General features: G+C 41.0%; 2 protein-coding genes across 5 annotated transcripts; both read left to right on the forward strand.

Annotated features, from left to right (window-relative positions):
* The first annotated feature begins 1,445 nt into the window (after positions 1–1,445).
* On the forward strand, positions 1,446–13,479 carry LOC109871117 (uncharacterized protein C7orf57-like). Of its 3 annotated transcripts, XM_020461954.2 has the most exons (9): positions 1,446–1,614; positions 1,837–1,889; positions 2,114–2,284; positions 2,518–2,626; positions 3,171–3,267; positions 3,855–3,934; positions 10,938–10,976; positions 12,488–12,579; positions 12,977–13,479. In XM_020461954.2, exons 2-9 carry the CDS (start codon positions 1,853–1,855, stop codon positions 12,988–12,990), a joined length of 639 nt encoding a protein of 212 aa, XP_020317543.1. In that variant the 5' UTR covers positions 1,446–1,614; positions 1,837–1,852; the 3' UTR covers positions 12,991–13,479. The 3 variants fall into 3 exon arrangements, with proteins under 3 accessions (XP_020317543.1, XP_031662028.1, XP_020317544.1); XM_031806168.1 differs by having other exon boundaries at positions 1,474–1,614; positions 1,837–2,284; XM_020461955.2 differs by lacking the exon at positions 10,938–10,976 and having other exon boundaries at positions 1,474–1,614.
* A 665-nt stretch (positions 13,480–14,144) lies between these two features.
* Positions 14,145–21,247, forward strand: LOC109871443 (uridine phosphorylase 2). 2 transcript variants are annotated; one of them, XM_020462342.2, is made up of 8 exons: positions 14,145–14,273; positions 14,375–14,456; positions 14,573–14,708; positions 14,807–14,965; positions 18,435–18,549; positions 18,671–18,880; positions 19,077–19,223; positions 19,361–21,247. In XM_020462342.2, exons 2-8 carry the CDS (start codon positions 14,398–14,400, stop codon positions 19,501–19,503), a joined length of 969 nt encoding a protein of 322 aa, XP_020317931.1. In that variant the 5' UTR covers positions 14,145–14,273; positions 14,375–14,397; the 3' UTR covers positions 19,504–21,247. The 2 variants fall into 2 exon arrangements, with proteins under 2 accessions (XP_020317931.1, XP_020317932.1); XM_020462343.2 differs by having other exon boundaries at positions 14,154–14,273; positions 14,386–14,456.
* The last annotated feature ends 1,262 nt before the right edge of the window (positions 21,248–22,509 follow it).

Consider the following 22,509-nt stretch of genomic DNA (forward strand, 5'->3'; position numbering starts at 1 on the left):
TTATGTTTGAGATTATTCAAAGTAGCCACCCTTTGCCTTAATGACAGTTTTGCACACTCTTGACATTTCCTCAGCCAGCTTCACGAGGTAGTCACCTGAAATGCATTTCAGTTAACAAGTGTGCCTTGATAAAAGTTCATTTGTTGAATTTCATTCCTTCTTAATGTGTTTGACCTGATTAGTTGTGTTGTGACAAGATAGGGATGGTATACAGAAGACAGCCCTATTTGGTAAAAGACCAAATCCATATTATGGCAAGAACAGCTCAAATAAGCAAAGAGAAACGACAGTCCATCATTATTTTAAAACATGAAGGTCAGTCAATCTGGAAAATTCAAGCGCTATGATGAAACTGGTTCTCATGAAGACTGCCACAGGAAAGGAAGACCCCCTGCTGCAGAGGATAAGTTCATTAGAGTTAACTGCACTTCAGATTGCAGCCCAAATAAATGCTTCACAGAGTTCAAGTAACAGACACATCTCCAACATCAACTGTTCAGAGGAGACTGCGTTAATCAGGCCTTCATGGTCGAATTGCTGCAAAGAAACCCCTACTAAAGAACACCAATAAGAAGAAGAGACTTGCTTGGGCCAAGAAACACGAGCCATGGACATTAGACTGGTGGAAATCTGTCCTTTGGTCTGATGAGTCCAAATTTGAGATTTTTGGTTCCAACCGCCATGTCTTTGTGAGACACAGAGTAGGTGAACAGATGATCTCCGCATGTGTGGTCCCCACCATGAAACATGGAGGAGGTGTGATGATGCTTTGCTGCTGACACTGTCAGTGATTTATTTAGAATTCAATGCACACATACCACAGCATTCTGCAGTGATACACCATCCCATCTGGTTTGCGCTTAGTGAGACTATCATTTGTTTTTCAACAGGACAATGACCCAACACACCTCCAGGCTGTGTAAGGACTATTTGACCAAGAAGGAGTGTGATGGAGTGCTGCATCAGATGACCTGACCTCCACAATCACCTGACCTCAACCCAATTTAGATGATTTGGGATGAGTAGACCACAGAGTGAAGGAAAAGCAGCCAACAAGTGCTCAGCATATGTGGGAACCCCTTCAAGACTGTTGGAAAAACATTCCAGGTTAAGCTGGTTGAGAGAATGCCAAGAGTGTGTAAAGCTGTCATCAAGGGTGGCTACTTTGAAGATTCTAAAAACTAAAATGTATTTTGACTTTTTTGGTTACTACATGATTCCATAGGTGTTATTTCATAGTTTTGATGTCTTCACTATTATTTTACAATGTAACTTGCAAATAAAGTGTTGGGTGGATTATTCATAATTTCAATATCTTTATTTTCATTTAATAAACAATAAAACATATATTTTTTTAAATTTCAGCTATGATTGAAAGGAATTTCACATCATTTCTGTTTTTAAACCCATTCACGACAAGCGGTTCTTGAACACGTCCATAAAATGTCAACGTCCCAGCCCTGTTTCCATGGTAACAAAACTTTGGGCACAGTCTGTTGGGCACAGTCGGACGTTTGTCTTGTCACTCGTTGCAAGCTAGCTCTAAACCTATAGTCGGTTTTCTCCGCGCTCTTTGCCAGTGTCCAGATTTGCAACCGCTGTATAGCTGGAAATGTAAGTAATGTTTTGCAATGATTCCTGAACATCACATCGCCTTGCTAGTTACCCACACTTACATCCATGTGCTTTAAGGAACACCTATACTGTTCACTTGCTTTGAACTAGCTAATGCTAGCTGGCAACGCCTTATTGCTAAGCTAACGGTAGCTAACTGACTAGCCATTTGGCCAGCAGTGTTGGCAAGGATGACAATGTGCTGCGTTCTTTTTCCATCAGAAAGACAACATTAGACATGGACACTGACACAGATCACCAACAAAACAACGATGGCAAGTAACTTAGAGGGTCTTCAAATGTGCAAAGTTGACCAGCATTTATTTTGACTAATTAACTGTTACCGTTATACTAACGTTAGCTGTGAAGGCCCAGTACTATTTGGCTAGCTACATCTCAAATGCTAAACGAGCATCTCTAAAAATGTACCAGGTGAATGTGTTAGTTGAAGTGCCTAGCGAGCTTGAAGCGAGGCATATTATTGTGTTTGTGTTTTTAGACGTTAACAATGGTGATGATTGTTCAACAAAAGCTGCCCCGACCTCCCAGATTCCTGGGCTGTCTGAAGATGCTAACAATGGTCCTGAGGAGAGGAGTAAAGGGCGCCGTACGGGAGTTAATGAGTCCGATTCTGCTTATACTAAACTGGCTAAACAAGGAGGACAGAGGGGTAAAAATTATATTCTGTTTTAAAAGGGACTCATTAACGATGATCTATCCTTTCATCTGTGTAAATAAAGTCAGATAACGTTATATCTAGCAATCTGTGTAAATAGGAAAATGACACACCCATCCAGATAATTGGAAGGATTGCCACGCGAGACTACTAACGTTAGCTAGCGCGCTAACTAGCAAATAGCTAGTATACAAAATGGATAGCCAAGTTCTTCTCATCATTTACAGGTTTATTGTGGCATGAGGAGACCAACTTGGACACCAAACCTAACTCTGCATCATCTTACAAGCCTCCTAACTGGTTCTCTGGTTCTCCAAAAGCTAAAGAGCAAGCAAGGTAAAGGCAAATTAAAATGAGAGTAATGACAGTGTGGAATAAATAAAAAAATGTCTGTGTTAGCCTGTAATTTTATGTCTACTTGGCTAGGCCAAGTTGGATTGTTTGCATTAAACATGCAAATGACATATTTGTTTGTGGATGTATGGCATGTACCCTATTGTAAAACAGGGGTGTGTTCAGTTTATTAAACGTTTTGCTACGTTGCGTGATGGTTTGTACCGAATAACACGTTTCCCTCACAGTGCACTTTCCTTCAACAGCCTTTGTATGTTTGCTCCCTTTTGGTGGTTGTGGTGAAGTGTGGTCGGATCAATATGGGTGTGGTCACCATTTGAAAACTCATGCAGCACACTGTAGTGTATACACGATCACCCTCTGGGCCACCATTATCATCACAACATTCTTCAACTGGTCATTCAGAACAGCACCGTCCCCGTTGTATCAAACATTGCACACCGTTGAGTCCTGCTGAACGCAGCCCTGTTATACCAGATAAGTCTACTAGTAAAATGGATTATTTGTCCATTTTTCTTTCTTCCAGCCCAACTGAGAGTTTCCAAAACTACATGTCAACTAATGCTCCTTTTGGGAGTGATAATAAGTCAACTTGGGAAAGGGACTTTGATGACAAAGAGAAGGTGAAGGGAGAAATCCTTGCAATTTCCTAAAACCACTGTAACAATATTACACCCCCCTATTGTGCCACTAAATAGAGTTTATAGTTATGTGTTTCAAGTACATTATGCAGACAGACCTGTTTTTAGATCTAGATTTACTGATCTATATCAGACATGGACTTTTTTTGTCAGCATTATATCACCTGCCTACTATCATGAAAAGCCTAATGTTTTTGGTGCAGTAAAATAGTATTAGCTAACAAGGAATAGAGTTCTCAGACTTAACACCTACCGTATCCTGAGAACCTATAACCAACCACTTAACCACCATCTTTGGCTATGTCCACCATTGTTGGTGAAATGTATTTGGTTAGCATCAAATTGTCACTGACGTTTATCATATTTAAATGATTATACATTTATAAGATTCCTCTCTTGCAGTTGCATGGATAGAGTAGAAAGTGACCTAGTATGTCCAATAGAGGCCGACGTTGCCAACTGAAATAGGGGGTTTCATCTCTTGTTCAATACATATTTAATCTCTGTTCAATCCTGATGTGATTCCAGATGATAAATGACTATTCAAGACACCTTGTTTTTATTGTCAGATATCTCCCAACAGCCAAATGGAGAACTTGTCCTTAGCATCAGGAAAGAACGAAGAGGCAGCAGGCAATTTCAAGAAAACGTGAGTACGCCCTTTGAAATATTTGCACCAGATATCCACAAGATGGCAATGTTCTATTTTTCATGCACAGCAGAGTTGCACAGCTTGTGCAACTTAAACTTTATTATAGGCTCAAAAGCTCAGTCATATACATTCAAATAATCAATGTCAAATAGAAAGAGATTTCAAACACATTACTTCAGTATGTAATTCCTATTGATTGTTAATGATAGGGGATTATTTATACTGTGAGAATACAAGGAATGATATACAGTGCCTTCGGAAAGTATTCAGACCCCTTGACTTTTTCCACATTTTGTTACGTTACAGCCTTATTCTAAAATGTTATTAAATAGTTATTTTCCTCAATGTACAATCCTCAATCTACACACAATACCCCATAAACAGGTTTTTAGACATTTTTGCAAATGTGTTAAAAATGCTAAACTGAAAAATCACATTTACATAAGTATTCAGACCCTTTACTCAGAACTTTGTTGAAGCACCTTTGGCAGTGATAACAGCCTTGAGTCTTCTTGGGTATGACACTACAAGCCTGGCATACCTGTATTTGGGGAGTTTCTTCTTTGCAGATCCTCTCAAGCTCTGTCCGGTTGGATGAGGAGTGTTGCTGCAAAGCTATTTTCAGGTCTCTCCAGAGATGTTCAATCGGGGTTCAGGTCCGGGCTCTGACTGGGCCACTCAAGGGCATTGAGACTTGTCCCGAAGCCACTCCTACGTTGTCTTGTCTGTGTGCTTAGGGTCAAGGTCCTGTTGGAATGTGAACCTTCGCCCCCAGTTGGTGGCCCTGAGTGCTCTGGAGCAGGTTTTCATCAAGGATCTCTCTGTACTTTCCTCTGTTCATCTTTGCCCCGATCCTGACTAGTCTCCCAGTCATCTTAGGGATGGTGCCAGGTTTCCTCCAGACGTGAGGCTTTCAGGCCAAAGAGTTCAATCTTGGTTTTGTCAATCCAGATAATCTTGTTTCTCATGGTCCAAGTGTCTTTAGGTGCCTTTTGGCAAACTCCAAGTGGGCTGTCATGTGCCTTTTTACTGAGGAGTGGCTTCTGCCTGCTCACTCTACCATAAAGGCCTGATTGGTAGAGTGCTGCAGAGATTGTCCATCTGGAAGGTTCTCCCATCTCCACAGAGGAATTCTGGAGCTCTGTCAGAGTGACCATTGGGTTCTTGGTCACCTCCCTGACCCAATAACTTTCTCCCCCGATTGCTCAGTTTGGCCAGGCGGTCCGCTCTAGGAAGAATTTTTGTTTTGTTGCTTCTTCCATTTAAGAATGATGGAGGCCACTGTGTTCTTGGGAACCTTCAATGCTGCAGAAATGATTTGGTACCCTTCCCCAGATCTGTGCCTCGACACAATCCTGTCTTGGAGGTCTGTGGACAATTCCTTTGTCCTCATGGCTTGGTTTTTGCTCTGACATGCTCTGTCAACTGTGGAACCTTATATAGACAGGTGTGTGCCTTTCCAAATCATGGCCAATCAATTGAATTTACCACAGGTGGACTCCAGGTTGTAGAAACATCTCAAGGATGATCAATAGAAACCGGATGCACCTGAGCTCAATTTCGAGTCTCATAGCAAAGGGTCTGAATGCTTATGTAAATAAGGTATTTATGTTTTTTATTTGTAGTAAATGTGCAAAAATGTTAATCTGTTCTCACTTTGTCAATATGTTATTTTGTGTAGATTGAGGATTTTTGTATTTATTTAATCCATTTTAAAATAAGGCTGTAACGTAACAAAATGTTAGTCAAGGGGTCTGAATATTTTCTGAATGCACTGTATAATAGTCTAAATATTAAACAGAATTGTATTAAAAATTACAGAATTACTATTACAGACATTTTGCCAAAATTACAGAATGTTTTTTTACTGTCTTTTGGATATGACTTCAGGACCCCTCCCACTTGAATTGCAGTGCCACTATTGCACAGTGTTTCTGTTTGGAAACAAAAGCATTTGATCAGTTTCCTAAGAACAAATTCTTGGAAAATGTGATATTTAAAAATAAATGTTTAAAAAAAAGTTGAATATCATGTGTGTTTGGGGTTATTGTCTTGCTGGAATATCCACTTGCGGCCAAGTTTGTCTCCTGGCAGAGGCAACCAGATTTTTGGGCAAAATGTCCTGGTACTGGTTAAAGTTCAGAATGACATTGACCTTTCACAAGGGCCACAGGACTAAAGGAAGCAAAAATGCCCCATAACAAGATCCCCCACCATATTTTACAGTAGGTAAGGGAGTCTTTTCTGCTTATGCGTTCTCACACAGGGGCTCGGATAACTCTCTGAACGAGGGAGAGCTCGGTTTTATTGTTTTGAAAGTGTATTGAAAGTCTTAGTTATTGGATTCTGCGATGCAGTTGGCATCAGTTTCTGGGACTGCTAGTCTCTGTCCAGTGATCCTGCCAACCAAGGACTGGTCTAACGAGCTATTTGGCGTAGCAGTTAGCCTAACTGCTAGCTGGATTTTCTTGAGGGCTTGAATGCAGCTCGCAATGCGTTTAGCCATTGTGGCTGGGGCCATGGATTGTCCTGGGTTTGTGGCTGTCTAGATCCCTGCTGTTTTGTTTTCAATCTTCCCTGTGACCTGCCCTGTCTGGAACTGTGAGGAGTAACCGCGTATCCTACATTTCTAGCTGCCATGACAAAGACCAAAGCCAGTGGGAGTACCGTTAAGGACCGTGGTATCTCTCTATCACATGTGAATGAAAGCGTTCTACAAGCAGTTGTTACAACAGTTTGCAGTTCTCCCAGGGTCAGCTCGATGAGTTGAAACAGGAAAACGGCAAGATGACAGCAATCACTAAGTCATTGAGAGAGGACATCAGTTCTGTGTGTGAATCCATGATAACAATGACAGATACATTTCGAGGGACAATCAAGGCGGAACAACATGGTTGTGGATGGAATTGCAGAATCTCCACATGAGACCTGGACAGAGTCTGAGGACCAAGTGAGGGAAATGATCTCTGAGAAATTCAAGATGGACCCCAGAAAGATTGAGGTGGAGCGCGCCCACATGACTGGAAAACCCACCACCGGCCCAGGTGACAGGCCCAGGCTTATAGTGGTCAAGTTCCTGAGGTTCTGTTCTGGAAAGAGCCAATAACTTGGGAGGACCAAACATCTTCCTCAACGAGGACTATCCTGAATCTGTATGCCAGAAGAGGAAATAACTTATTCCAGCCATGAAAGCTGCCAGAGCGTGTGGGGACATTGCTTACATCCGCTATGACAGGCTCATTGTCCACCCTCCCTCCCTCCCAGAAGCCTGGAAGGGATGCTTGAGCCAAGCCTATGGGTTCGTAACTTCAACCCCGCAACACACACATTGATTAATTGACTGCTTAATGTATATATTTTTTTTATCTAGCTTTATTTGCTCTTTTCAGTATTATGTATATCTCTGATAAGCTACCCAGGAGCTGAAAATAGCCCATATTTATAGATGTAGCCTTAGAAATAAGGTTCATGAAATCAACTTGCTAACATCAGATAACATTCATATATTAGCCATTTCTGAGACCCACTTAGGTAAGTAATTTGATGATACAGCAGTAGCAATACAAGGATATATAGAAGAGACAGAAATGCTTAGGGGAGAGGTGTCGCTGTATATATTCAGAGCCATATCCCTATAATGCTTAGGGAAGATCTTATGTCAAGTGTTATTGAAGTGTTGTGGTCGCAGGTGCAGGTGCACATCTAAAGCCTTTTCGTTTGGGGTGTTGCTATAGGCCACCAAGTGCTAACAGTCAGTATCTAAATAATGTGTGAAATGCTTGATAGTATATGTGATTTTAAACAGAGGTCTACTTTCTTGACTTGAATATTGACTGTTTTTCATCAATCTGCCCGCTCAAGAGGAAACTTCTCGCTGTAACCAGTGCCTGTAATCTGGTTCAGGTTATTAATCAACCTACCAGGGTGTTTACAAACACAACAGGAACAAGATCATCCACATTTTTACTATTGTAGAACTTTGGATGCAGTGATCACAATATAGTGGCTCCATCCAGGAAAGCCAAAGTTCCAAAAGCTGGGCCTATAAGTGTATAAGAGATCATACAAAAGATTTTGCTGTGACTCTTATGTAGATGTTAAAAATATTTGTTGGTTTGATGTGAACAAGGCAGTTAACCCACTGTTCCTAGGCCGTCATTGTAAATAAGAATTTGTTCTGAACTGACTTTCCCTAGTTAAATAAATCAAATGTGATTAATAAGGAGCATCCAGACGCTGCACTTGATGAATTTATGAAATTGCTTCTTCCAATTATTGATAAACATGCACCTGTTAAGAAACTGACTGTTAGAACTGTAACGGCTCCATGGATTGATGAGGAATTGAAAAACTGTATGGTTGAAGAGGTGGGGTGGGGGGGGGGGGGGGGGGGGGCTAATAAGTCTGGCTGCACATCTGACTTACTGCAAATTGAGAAATTATGTAACTAAACTCAACATAAAGAAGACACTGTTATGAAGCCAAGATCAATGATGTAAAAAAACACAACAACTTTGGAGTACTTTAAATTAAATTATGGCCAGAAATACATTCACCTCCATCTTTCATCAAATCAGATGGCTTATTCATCACCACCATTTGATGTTGCCAATTATTTTAATGATTACTTCATTGGCAAAGGGGGCACATTTAGACAGGAAATGCAAACGATGACAATGAGCCATCGTATTCATGCATAAAAAAAAAAAAAAAATTATGAAAGAAAAGCAAAAGTTGGTGTGGGAGAGGTGGAAAAATTGTTATCGATCAATAATGACACCTCTTGGCATTCACAATTTTTAGGAGTGGCTATAGAGTCAGCTACCATCCCCATTAGCTTTCCATCTATCTGTCATATCTTTAATCTGAGGAAAGTCTTTGTCTTCAGGCCTGGAGGGAAGCCAAAGTAATTCCGCTACCCAAGAGTGGTAAAAGCGGCCTTTACTGGTTCTAACATCAGACCTATAAGCTTGCTGCCAGCTCTTAGCAAACTATTGGATTTTTTTGTTCACCAAATACAATGATATTTCTCTAAACAAATTCAGACCAACAGACCTTCAACATGCCTATAAAGAAGGGCATCAACATGTACTACACTGACACAAATGACTGATGATTGGTTGAAATAAATTGATAATAAGAAAATTGTGGGCTCTGTACTGTTAGATTTCAGTACAGCCTTTGATATTATTGACAATAACCTGTTATGGCTTTTCAACCTCTGCCATATTGTGGATTCAGAGCTATCCATCTAATAGAACTCAAAGGGTTTTCTTTAATGGAAGGTTCTCTAATGTAAAACATGGAAAATGTGGTGTACCGCAGGGCAGCTTTCTAGGCCCTCTACTCTTTTTTTTCTATTTTTTTACCAATGACCTGGCATTAAACAAAGCATTTGTGTCCATGTATGCTGATGATTCAACCATACGCATCAGCAACCATAGCTTATGAAGTCACTGAAACCCTTAACAAAGAGTTGCAGTCTGTTTTGGAATGGGTGGCCAGTAATAAACTGGTCCTGAACATCTCTAAAACTAAGAGCATTGTTTTTGGTACATACCATTCACTAAGTTCTAGACCTCAGCTGGATCTGGTAATGAATGGTGTGGCTGTTGAACAAGTTGAGGAGACAAAATTATTTTGGCATTACCTTAGATTGTAAACTGTCATGGTCAAAACATATAGATTCAATGTGTGTAAATATTGGGAGAGGTCTGCCGGTAGTAGATGTTTTTTGACACCACATTCCAAAAAGCAAATTCTACAGGCTCTAGTTGTGTCTTATCTTGATTATTGTCCAGTCATGTGGTTGAGTGCTGCAAGGAAAGACATAGTTAAGCTGGCCCAGAACAGAGCGGCACGTCTTTCTCCTCATTGTAATCAGAGAGCTGATATAAATACTATGCATGCCAGTCTCTCTTGGCTAAGAGTTGAGGAGAGACTGACTGCATCACTTTTTATAAGAAACAATTGTGTTGAAAATCCCATTGTTTTCATAGTCAACTTACACACAGCTCTGACACACACACTTACCCCACCAGACAGTCCTCAAATCCAGAACAATTATTGCATGAAACTCCGTTCTATCTCAAATTGCTCAAATAAACAGCAAACCTGTTTTTTTTTTAAACAACAGATAAAGCAACACCCTCATGCCACAACGCCTCTCCCCTATTTGACCTGGATAGTTTGTGTGTAGATATTGATACGCCTCTCCTTTAAAAAAATGTTTTCTGTAGTTCTGTTCTTGTCTATTAATGTTCTGTATTATGTCTTGTTTTGTGTGGCCCCAAGGAAGAGTAGCTGCTGCTTTTTCAACAGCTAATTGGGATACTAATACAATACCAATTTTGATGCCAAACCCACTACTGGTGTGCATGGCCAGAGCTCTATTTTCATGCAGTTTGACCATAGCATCAATTCCAATCCAAGTGCCAATGCCGTTTAACAAACTCCAGGCGTTTACATTTGCTGGAAGACATGAAAATAGAGCTCTTTAGCCACGCACACCATTGGTGGGTTTGGCATCGAAATGAGAATGAATGAGCAGAAAATAACCCCATACCTACTCTAAATTATAGTGGTGGACCTTTGGCCTTATGTGGCTATTTATATTACGCTGAATTATTGGGCCTTATTAGTATCAAATAATGTCATTTTTAATTTACGTAAATTATTTTATACAGTCATCTTTGCTGATCTTTTTCAAGGGTGTCAATACTTTAGGATCCCGCTGTACAGTGTGCGTAAAAATACTTAGGGGGGGGGGGGGGAGCCACACAGACGAGATGCATGTCTCGTCATTGGCTAGTCTAAGACCTCCCCTGTAAAATTAGACGTATTGTATTCCTTCATGGAAGCAAATGGGTGAAGAGAGATGTGCATGTTATGTGGTAAATGTGAAAGTAGACTGCAATGTGAAAGAGTTTCATTTTTACCAAGCACAACTGTTTTTATGAGTGTTAATTAAAGCTACACTCCTGGTGTATTTGTGTTTCAGCCCAGCAGCCCTGCTACCAATTGATGGGGCTGAAGAAAAGTAACTATTTTAACATTTACAGACCACTTTTGGATGCAATTCAATGATATCATCAATATAGTTTTTACCATTTCTGAAGCTATACATTTGTTAACGAAGTCACTTGTTTAAAAACATTGGAGCAAACATTAGATGTTGAGTTATGAATGGTTAAGACTGTTTTTCTCACAAGCTCATGAGGCAAGTTAAGTTATTACGTTATTCAAGAATCAGTAGGTATAAGCCTCATGTCATTCATTTTGGTGACTTAAATTGGCTACAAATATCCCAGATTGCACCATTTTAAATCTGTAAGCTTCTGGAGTGACAATGTGCTGACAATATTCACTGTGGTAGTCTTGGACCTGGCTTCCGTAGTTCTCATACAATATTGCACTACCCAAAACTTCTCCCCCAGACTTTTTAAAGAATGAATAAGGCCCATGTGATGTTCGCTAATGCATAGAGTTAAAAGACGCATCTTTGTATCTGCCCCATTATGGCATCTGTGACGGCATGGGTAGCGCCATTAAGGCTATTTTGAAGTAGTCAATTTTCTTCTTTTGTGTTTTGAAAAAAATAGAACGCTAATATTGGTGCTTTTACCGCCAAGATTGCTGGCGTCCTCACCCAAATCTTCTGTCATTGATTTATTTTGGCCACTAAGATGGTGCTGATATAGCTTAAAGAAATTTACAACCCATAGTTAACCCATTTTGAAGAAATAGATGATTATTGGTTGATCGCACCCACCCATGCGAATCCCCACCCAGTTGACTGCTTAAAAATGGTGGAAGGCCTCAATGGCAATGTCCATGCAAAAACAAGTTTATATCCATGATGAGTCGTCTAACTCTATGGGCCAATGCCTACGTGCCTGGCTGCAATGCTGCTCAAAGAGTACAGATGTCCTCGCTAGTCGTTCCGCTCAGTTAGCTTTATGAACCAATACATCAACAAATAGATCGCTAGCTTCAAATAGTATTACTCCACAATGCAAGTCAGTGAACTGTGGCGACCTGTCACACATTGTATTTTTTATTTAACTAGGCAAGTCCGTTAAGAACATTCTTATTTACAATGACGGCCTACATGAACCAAAGATGTCTCTTCTAAGCATGAAGCATGACATCAGAGACAGCAAATAGCCACGGCTACACAGTCTGTCCATTCTTAGAACCATAATGAATAACAGAACATGTTAAAATTGGAAGATATAGTTGACCAATTGCCAGGGTATAAAAACATTTATTTAATTATTAGCTCGACTGTGTCTCAGTTAGAGGTAAGTGTTTTCAGTCCAAATTCAATGTTTGCTGTTGATTTTACTCCCCTTCACCGTGTCAATATTACCATCAGCTGACTGATTCTCCCACAATTTTTTTATGATTGTTGTGTAGTTTTATGGTTGTTGTGAGCTCTCGACTAAATCTAAATGCTCAATTATTTTCATGTTTTGTTTCCACATTTTGTTTAGACCACATTTTGCCCCCCCACACTGTGATTAAAATGCTTGCCTTTTGGTCTTGCAGATCTCAGAATTCGAACCCTGTCAACATGGGTACGCTCTTGAGCTTCGGCTATTTAGAGGACAAGAAAGGGGCACCCAATATGCATTCATCAAGTAAGTAGCTGTTAGTGACTGTGGTTTGATGTTCCAACTTCAAGATCATTTGAATTCAATTGGCAATTTTGTCTCATTGCTCAGAAGCACATTGACTAACTAATGAAATATTGAATGAATATGAAGTCAAGTCATGAAGTCGTGTATCGATTTTTATGAGACAATAAATAATGTACAGATCTACAGAATTGATACATGGGGCACCAAAGTAGAGTTGTGAAATTACAATGCATGAACCATTCAGACATGATGATATGCCTGTCGACATCAGTCGGGAACATTTTAATCCTGACTTGCATTATTAATGCATTGTTGTCAGTGATCATGTGATGGGACGGCAAATCTAAATGTGTGGGGAAACACACACACACAAATTAACCTGTGTGTATCCCTGCAGATTCCAAGGAGTAGAAAGGAGCAAAGGCAGTTGAGGATGACTGACTCCTCAATGTTCACCTCCACAACGTTCCTTCACCGGGGTTTGCCTGTTCAAAACCACATATAATATAGGTCAATTAAAGAAGTTAATTTTGGTTAGAGTTTTAGCACTCTTGTTATTCCACCTCTGTGTGTGCTTGTTCCAAGAAGTATACACAATTGCAAAACTAGATTCTACGTTAGTTTGCGCTCACAGACCCGTTCTGTGCCTGAAGTTGTTGCTAATGAACTGCATTTGCACTGTAACACTAACTTAATGTAACTTAATGTAGCCCGAGCTATGCTCTTGTTTGTCTGTTGTAGTAGTTTTTTTTGGAATGATGATTTGCTTTTTAAAAGGTGTCTGTGGCTTAGAGGGGCTCCTCTAAAAATGCCTGCTGTTTTGAAGTGTCTTTTTTTTTTTGTGCCTCTGTGGTTGCTATAAAGATTTCTGTTTAAAAATAAATGTGTTGTGCATAGGAACTCTGGACGTGTCATCATTCTCTTGATGTGCTCAATGAAGCACTCGTCGCCATTTTGAAATGGCATCTAGACATGTATTTGTTGACACCTGTAGTCTCCACGAATTGATCCTCTTTACCACCATCATCATTAGTAGAAGTTCTATGGATGTAATTGACACAGGATACAAAGTGAATATGAAATATAATCTTCCCCGTAACGCTGAAATGAATGACTAGGATATGAGGCATATCAGAAAAAAGTGGTTAACATAATGTCAATGAGTATTTTATTGATATACACACACGTAGTCAAATATTTGTACACGCTCTATTGCTTTCGAACCTGAATGTATCATGAGATACAGTATTCCCAGTATTCTGAAAATTACATAATCGTCTTAGCTCATGTTTGAAAACTTGTCAGGACATAGAGATGTGTGTTTATGTAACTTGAGTCCGTCCACCTGGCAATTTATTTGCATGGCCATTTGTATTTTACACAACGGAAGTAATTCATTGAATTTTTTTAAAATTATGTAAATTGTGTCTAGTCAAGCTCTTTGGATCTGAGCCAAGTATTTGTAGCGTCTGTCAAAGCATTTGTTTTAGATCAGTTAGAGACCAGACCGTCACTACTCCTCCCTCACTAACCAATCATTCCTGAGAGGTCACAGGGCAAAGCTATATCAGCCCCAGAATCCGAGACGCCACTTTCATTTCCTTCGAGCTGAACACGTGTCAAGAGTATTTGGAAACTGCTACACAGCACAACAGCGAATATCACCTGTATTCTTTTTCTGTCTAGCCTGAAAGGTATGTATTGCACTTGTGGCTGTAGCTAATATTGTGGCTCTCTAAGTATTTTGTTTGTAATATTGTGTTATATAGTTGATAGCAATTATTCATTTTTTTAGTATATCTACAGTGAACAACAGCCATGTCATCTATTTTACTCAACTGTATGGGGACTGTCACTGACCATTCTGAATATAGCGAGTGAGTATTTTTATTTTGCTTTGAGGTTTCATTACACCACTAGTTCTTATTCTGCATTCGAGAGACTTTTATTATGACGCTTTCATGTGATCGCTCGTATGTCAATGTTTTTACAGACCGGAGGTCCCTTTCAAGAACCCACAGATCCATGTTAAAAACCCCCACTTGGATACAATGGAAGAGGACATTCTCTACCACTTCAACCTGGGGACCAAGACCCACAACCTACCTGAGATGTTCGGAGACGTCAAGGTTTGTGGAAGTTGCCCAGACAAAATACTTGAAACACATGATTTCGAAAAGCTACTCTCAAAGACAGTTAGTTGTCTTTTATATCTCCCTCATTGCAGTTTGTGTGCGTCGGCGGGAGTGCCAATCGGATGAAGTCCTTTGCTCAGTTCATTCACCAGGAGCTGGCCTTGCCCGGAAACATGGATAATGTCACAGATATCTGTGAAGGAACCGACCGCTACTCCATGTACAAAGTGGGACCCGTACTTTCTATCAGTGTAAGTATTGCACAATGGATACATCTCCCTCACAAGATAATGGTCTGACTTGACTTTCGATAGCCTGTTTAAGACTTTACAACTTGATAAGTGAAAATGATTTATGTAAGCCAGTGACTGACACCTGAAATGATGTAGTATTATTATCGGATGTTTGGTGTATTGCTGTGTCTTGTAATAATAATAACAATAATTGATTGGGTTTATATAGTGCTTTTCCACCTAGGTGCTCAAAGCGCTTTACAATAGTAAGGGGGGAATTCACCTCTACCACCACCAATGTGTGGCACCTACTTTAATGATGCACGGCAGCCATTTTTGTGCCAGAACGCAGCTAGCATAGTGGAGAGGTGAGGAGTTATTTATTTATATATACAGTATATCAGAAAAGTGAGTAGACCCCTCACATTTTTGTAAATATTTGAGTATATCTTTTCATGTGACAACACTGAAGAAATGACACTTTGCTACAATGTAAAGTAGTGAGTGTACAGCTTAACATTGTAAATTTGTATAACAGTGTAAATTTGCTGTCCCCTTAAAATAACTCAACACACAGCCATTAATGTCTAAACCGCTGGCAACAAAAGTGAGTACACCCCTAAGTGAAAATGTCCAAATTGGGCCCAATTAGCCATTTTCCCTCCCCGGTGTCATGTGACTCGTTAGTGGTACAAGGTCTCAGGTGTGAATGGGGAGCAGGTGTGTTAAATTTGGTATCATCGCTCTCACACTCCCTCATACTGACTGGTCACTGGAAGTTCAACATGGCACCTCATGGCAAAGAACTCGCTGAGGATTAGAAATGTTGTTGTTTTTGTCCATTATAATAACATCAAATTGATCAGAAATACAGTGTAGACATTGTTAATGTTGTAAATGACTATTGTAGCTGGAAATGGCAATTTTTTTTATGGAATATCTACATAGGCGTACAGAGGCCCATTACCATCACTCCTGTGTTCCAATGGCACGTTGTGTTAGCTAATCCAAGTTTATCATTTTAAAAGGCTAATTGATCATTAGAAAACCTTTTTGCAATTATATTTGCACAGCTGAAAACTGTTGTCCTGATTGAAGAACCAATAAAACGGTCCTTCTTTAGACTAGTTGAGTATCTGGAACATCAGCATTTGTGGGTTCGATTACAGGCGCAAAATGGCCAGAAACAAAGACCTTTCTTCTGAAACTCGTCAGTCTATTCTTGTTCTGAGAAATGAAGGCTATTCCATGCGAGAAATTAACAAGAAACTCAAGATAGATCTCGTACAACGCTGTGTACTACTCCCTTCACAGAACAGCGCAAACTAGATATGTTTGTCAGATGTTACTATAGAATACTGAAGTATAATTACAAGCGTTTCATAAGTGTCAAAGGCTTTTATTGACAGTTACATGAAGTTGATGCAAATAGTCAATATTTGCAGTGTTGACCCTTCTTTTTCAAGACCTCTGCAATCCACCTTGGCATGCTATCAATTAACTTATGTGCAACATCCTGACTGATGGCAGCCCATTCTTGCATAATCAATGCTTGGAGTTTGTCAGAATTTGTGGGTGTTTTGTTTGTCCAGCCTCTTGAGGATTGACCACAGGTTCTCAATGGGATTAAGGTCTAGGGAGTTTCCAGGCCATGGACCCAAAATATCGATGTTTTGTTCCCCGAGCCCCTTAGTTATCACTTTTGCCTTATGGCAAGGTGCTCCATCATGCTGGAAAAGGCATTGTTCATCACCAAACTGTTCCTGGATGGTTGGGAGAAGTTGCTCTCGGAGGATGTGTTGGTACCATTCTTTATTCGTGGCTGTGTTCTTAGGCAAAATTGTGAGTAAGCCCACTCCCTTGGCTGAGAAGCAACCCCACACATGAATGGTCTCAGGGTGCTTTACTGTTGGCATAACACAGGACTGATGGTAGCGCTCACCTTGTCTTCTCCGATACACTCACACCTGCCTGCTGCCATTCCTGAGCAAGCTCTGTACTGGTGGTGCCCTGATACCGCAGCTGAATCAACTTTAGGGGATGGTCCTGGTGCTTGCTGGACTTTCTTGGGTGCCCTGAAGCCTTCTTCACAACAATTGAACCGCTCTCCTTGAAGTACTTGATGATCCGATAAATGATTGATTTAGGTGCAATACTAGCAGCAATATCCTTGCCTGTGGAGCCCTCTTTGTGCAAAGCAATGATGACAGCATGTGTTTCCTTGCAGGTAACCATGGTTGACAAAGGAAGAACAATGATTCCAAGCACCACCCTTCCAGTCTGTTATTCAAACTCAATCAGCATGACAGAGTGATCTCCAGCCTTGTCCTCGTCAACACTCACACCTGTGTTAACGAGAGAATCACTGACATGATGTCAGCTAGTCCTTTTGTGGCAGGGCTGAAATGCAGTGGAAATGTTTTTGGGGGATTCAGTTCATTTGCATGGCAAAGAGGCACTTTGCAATTAATTGCAATTCATCTGATCATTCTTCATAACATTCTGGAGTATATGCAAATTGACATCATACAAACTGAGGCAGCAGACTTTGTGAAAATGTATATTTGTGTCATTCTCAAAACTTTTGGCCACGACTGTACAGAGGCCCATGGGCTCTTCACTGCCCTGGGGGCCATGGGATCTCCTTAGACCAGCAGCCTGGTCTCATAGACTAGAATATTGTGTACGATATGTTACGTTTGGTATGGTTACATAAGACAGATGGTTACATAAGGCAAAAACAAATGTAGGTGGTTGGTCAGGGTGGATGGGTGAGCATATAACACGAATGTCTAGCAACCCTAAGGTTGCAATTTCGAATCTCACCACAGACAACTATAGCATTTGAGCTAATTAGCATATTTTCAACTACATTCTACTTTTTAGCAACTATTTAGCATGTTAGCTAACCCTTCCCCTAACCTCAACCCTTGTAGCTAACCCTAGCCAGCTAGCCACCTACCTAATTCATAACATTCCATACGTTTCACAAATGTGTAACATATTGTACATTTTAGCAAATTCAACTCATATAGTACGAATTGTAATTCGTAACATATCATACGAAATGGGTGATGGACATCCACAAATTAATACATACTATACGAAACATAACATATCATACTAAATGGAGTGTCTGGGATTTACGTACAGAATAACACAAAATGCTCTGAGACCAAGTTGAGATCAGAGGGAAGAGTGCCTGCCAACCCGAGTTGCTTCCCACTGGGCAGCTGTATCATGGTGTCGCCGGCAGTAGCTAACGTGACCAAATGTTTTCCTCCAATATTTTATTCCATGGATCATGGCAGCTTTCATGAATTATTTTGTACAAAATTTGGGAACCATCTGGATGTCACCGTAATACCATCTACACATTGGGGGGAGCATGCACGGCGACTCAGTGTTTCACAACACCAAGTACTACTTTCCCGCAGTTCCGTTCACGTTAGTAAATATTGTTAACCTCACCCCTCTGTCTCTGCAGCATGGTATGGGCGTCCCCTCCATCTCCATCATGCTCCATGAGCTCATCAAACTGCTGCATCATGCCCGCTGCATCGACTTCATCCTCTTCCGCATCGGCACCTCCGGTGGAGTCGGTCAGAGCGTACTCCCCCCCTTTCCATTCTTCTTTTGGATGTTAACACACATTTATTTGTACATGTTGATATAGTCGGGTAACACAGCTCTCTAAATCATGTCACTGGTGACCCATTACAGGTCTGGAACCAGGAACAGTAGTGGTCACAGACAAGGCGGTGGACTGCTTCTTCCGCGCCCAGTTTGAGCAGGTGGTTCTAGGTAAGGTGGTCACCAGGAGCACAGAGCTGGATGTGGGCGTATCCAAGGAGCTGCTGCAGTGCTCGTCCGAGTTAGACGACGTGCCAACCGTCATCGGAAACACCATGTGCACCAGTGACTTCTACGAAGGTAACCACGCAACCCACCGCTGTACACTCAGCTACTCAGAAGCCCTGAGTTAAAGCTACAGTCTGTGAGTTTGGTTGTTTTTTTTCGAATGGCTAGACTGACCCTTTAACTTAGGATGTACAGTACATTCCCAATGCTGCCTACTAGCCTTCTGGCTTTGATCTAACTCAGCCTGTGTTCTGTTGTGGTCCACCAGGTCAGGGTCGGCTTGATGGGGCTCTCTGCTCCTTCTCCACTGAGGACAAGCTGGAGTACTTAAGGAAAGCCTATAACACAGGAGTCAGGAATATTGAGATGGAGTCCACCGTCTTCGCAGCCATGTGTCGTGCCTGTGCCATCAAAGGTGTTGTTCAAAATAAATCCGTCTCCAACGTCACTAACTTTCTTTGACAGGGAAAATTCAGTAATCAATTTTAATGACCTCATGTAAAAAAGAAAGTGTTTTTACATTTGTAACGGATGTAATCGTTCTCTCCCCAGCGGCTGTCGTCTGTGTGACTTTGTTGAACCGTTTCGATGGGGATCAGATCTCCACCCCTCATGATGTGCTAGTGGAGTACCAACAGAGACCTCAGGTTCTGGTGGCCCACTTCATCAAGAAACGCCTGGGCCTCATCGTCTAAAGCTCCCTCCGATCACCTCTGCTGCCCATGAACTGCACATAGCTACAGCCTCGACTGTTACGTGGACATACACGGAGTGTACAAAACATTAGGAACTCCTTCCTATTGAGTTTCACCCCTTTTTCCCCCTGACTGAAGTGGATTTAACAGGTGACATCAATAAGGGATCATAGCTTTCACCTGGTCAGGCTGTCATGGAAAGAGCAGGTGTTCTTAATGACATCATTTTCTGGAGTTTTCCAAGCTGCACAGTCAACTTAGTGTATGTAAACATCTGACCCAGTGGAATTGTGATACAGTGAATTATAAGTGAAATAATCTGTATGTAAACAATTGTTGAAAAAATGACCTGTGTCATGCACAAAGTAGATGTCTTAACCGACTTGCCAAAACTATAGTTTGTTGACAAGAAATGTGTGGAGTGGTTGAAAAACAAGTTTTAATGACTCCAAACACAAGTATATGTAAACTTCCGACTTCAACTGTATATATTGTGTTGCTTTTGACTACCTTGACTGTAGATGAAATTGTTGGTTTCTCTGTAACTACACGGGAACAGAAATATAAACGCAACCTGTAAAGATCCCAGAAATGTTCTATATGCACAAAAAGCTTATTTCTCTAATTGTGCTGGGGACAATAAAAGGCCACTAAAATGTGCAGTTTTGTCACACAACACAATGCTACAGATATCGCACGTTTTGAGGGAGCGTGCAATTGGCATGCTGACTGCAGGAATGTCAGCCAGAGCTGTTGCCACAATTAAATGTTTTATCTACCATATACCGCCTCCAATGTCAGTATGTTCAACCGACCTCAACCGCAGGCCACATGTATGGCATTGTGTGGGCGAATGGTTTGCTGATGTCAGCGTTGTGAACAGAGTGCCCCATGGGGGGGTTATGTTATCGGCAGGCATAAACTATGGACAATGAACACAATTGCATTTTATCGATGGCAATTTGAATGCACAGAGATACCATGATGAGATCCTGAAGCCTATTGTCGTGCTATTCATCTGCCGCCATCACCTCATGTTTCAGCATGATAATGCACAGCCCCATGTTGCAAGGATCTGTACACAATTCCTGGATTTGAAAATGTCCCAGTTCTTCCATGGCCTGCGTCCTCACCAGACATGTCACCCATTGAGCATGTTTGGAATGCTCAAGATTGACGTGTACGACAGCGTGTTCCAGTTCCCGACAATATCCAGCATCTTTGCACAGCCATTGAAGAGGAGTGGGACAACATTCCACAGGCTGCAATCAGAAGCCTGATCAACTATGCAAAGGAAATGTGTCGCGCTGCATGAGAGAAATGGTGGTCACACCAGATACTGACTGGTTTTCTGATCAACACCCCGACCTTTTTTTAAAGGTATCTGTGACCAACAGATGCATATCTGTATTCCCAGTCACGGGAAATCCATAGATTTGGGCCTAATGAATTTATTTCAATTGACTGATTTAGTTACAGGAATTGTAACTCAGTAAAATCTTTGAAATTGTTGCATGTTGCGTTTCTATTTTTGTTCAGTATACCTGATGACATTAAGTCCTATGACTTTTAAAAATGTAATAAGGATTTAGAGAAAGATGCTCTCTTCTGACTGTAATTTAATCAAATGGCTCAGGAGTTAGGCACTGGCGTAGCGAAACTATATATAGAAATTGAAATGCATCTCTGACTTCATTGTACCTGACATTTTTAAATCCGGAATAAATTCAGTTCAGGCCTGGCTGATATGGGTCCACATCCTCTTATTCAACATGGATTATTAAGAAATGACTAGCTTCAAAATGGAGATGAGACACTAAAGGATTGCAAGAATAGGCCAGCAATAGTCATATTTATCTGAACTTTGCACTGACACGTAGCCCAATCAGCTTATGGTTATAACATCCATGTACACTGAGTGTACAAAACATTAAGAACAGCTTTCTACTATTGTTTTGCACCCCCTTTTGCCCTCAGAACAGCCTCAATTCGTCAGGTCATGGACTGTACAATGTGTCGAAAGTATTCCACAGGGGATGCTGGCCCTTGTTGATTCCCAATGCGTCCCACAGTTGTGTCAAGTTACCTGGATATCATTTCAAATCCAATTGTATTTGTCACATGTGCCGAATACAACGGGTGTTGACCTTACAGTTGGGGACGCAGGAAATATCGGTGAGCATATCGGAATCGGACAATATTATCTAAAAATGCCAACATCGGCATCGTCCCGATGCCTAGTTTAACGCCGATGTGCAAGACCGATGTCAAAGCTGAAGTGCATACCTATATAACGTACGTAGATGACCTACATACCTATATAACGTACGTAGATGACCTACATACCTATATAACGTACGTAGATGACCTACATACCTATATAACGTACGTAGATGACCTACATACCTATATAACGTACGTAGATGACCTACATACCTATATAACGTACGTAGATGACCTACATACCTATATAACGTACGCAGAGGATGTAATGACGGCACGAAAAATACAGCGCTACACAGAACAAAAGCAGAAAAATACTAAGCACATACTTCCAAGTCGAGCAGTCATTTGAAAGAGTAAGGACATTTCAGCGGGACAACTCAGAGGCAAAATCCAATAACGGCAAGATAATGGAATTCTTTGCCCTTGACAATCAACCGTCCTCCGTCGTGGATGATGTTGGCTTTCGCCGACTGGCCGAGCCCCGGTACACACAATTTTTCAGATGTTGCCCTACCAGAGTTACACAGTATTGTTGAAACGTACATCTATGATCCACTTGCTATGGGCGTCACTGCTATCAGCTTCACGACTGACATTTGGAACAGCGATGTCAGCCCCATGGGCATGCAGAGTCTGACAGCACAGTGGGTCGATGAGGATTTCGTACTGAGCAAAGCCGTATTGCTCAAGAATGTTCTGGTTCTCATACCGCTGCTGCCATTTCAACATGTTTGAAACTTGGAAACATGAACACACTCCTAGCGCCATTCGAACAACTGC

This window comes from Oncorhynchus kisutch, linkage group LG26 (genome assembly GCF_002021735.2).
Source record: "Oncorhynchus kisutch isolate 150728-3 linkage group LG26, Okis_V2, whole genome shotgun sequence".
Taxonomy (NCBI): domain Eukaryota; kingdom Metazoa; phylum Chordata; class Actinopteri; order Salmoniformes; family Salmonidae; genus Oncorhynchus; species Oncorhynchus kisutch.

What these genes read in the sequence shown, in the direction of transcription:
- LOC109871117 (XM_031806168.1), top strand. Translation starts at nt 2,038, where the DNA reads ATGTACCAGGTGAATGTGTTAGTTGAAGTGCCTAGCGAGCTTGAAGCG. An exon ending in AAAGCTAAAGAGCAAGCAAG is followed by an intron (nt 2,627 to 3,170) that starts GTAAAGGCAAAT and finishes TCTTTCTTCCAG; the next exon opens with CCCAACTGAGAGTTTCCAAA. An exon ending in ACTTTGATGACAAAGAGAAG is followed by an intron (nt 3,268 to 3,854) that starts GTGAAGGGAGAA and finishes TTTTATTGTCAG; the next exon opens with ATATCTCCCAACAGCCAAAT.
- LOC109871443 (XM_020462342.2), top strand. Translation starts at nt 14,398, where the DNA reads ATGTCATCTATTTTACTCAACTGTATGGGGACTGTCACTGACCATTCT. An exon ending in AGATGTTCGGAGACGTCAAG is followed by an intron (nt 14,709 to 14,806) that starts GTTTGTGGAAGT and finishes CCCTCATTGCAG; the next exon opens with TTTGTGTGCGTCGGCGGGAG. An exon ending in TCGTGCCTGTGCCATCAAAG is followed by an intron (nt 19,224 to 19,360) that starts GTGTTGTTCAAA and finishes TTCTCTCCCCAG; the next exon opens with CGGCTGTCGTCTGTGTGACT.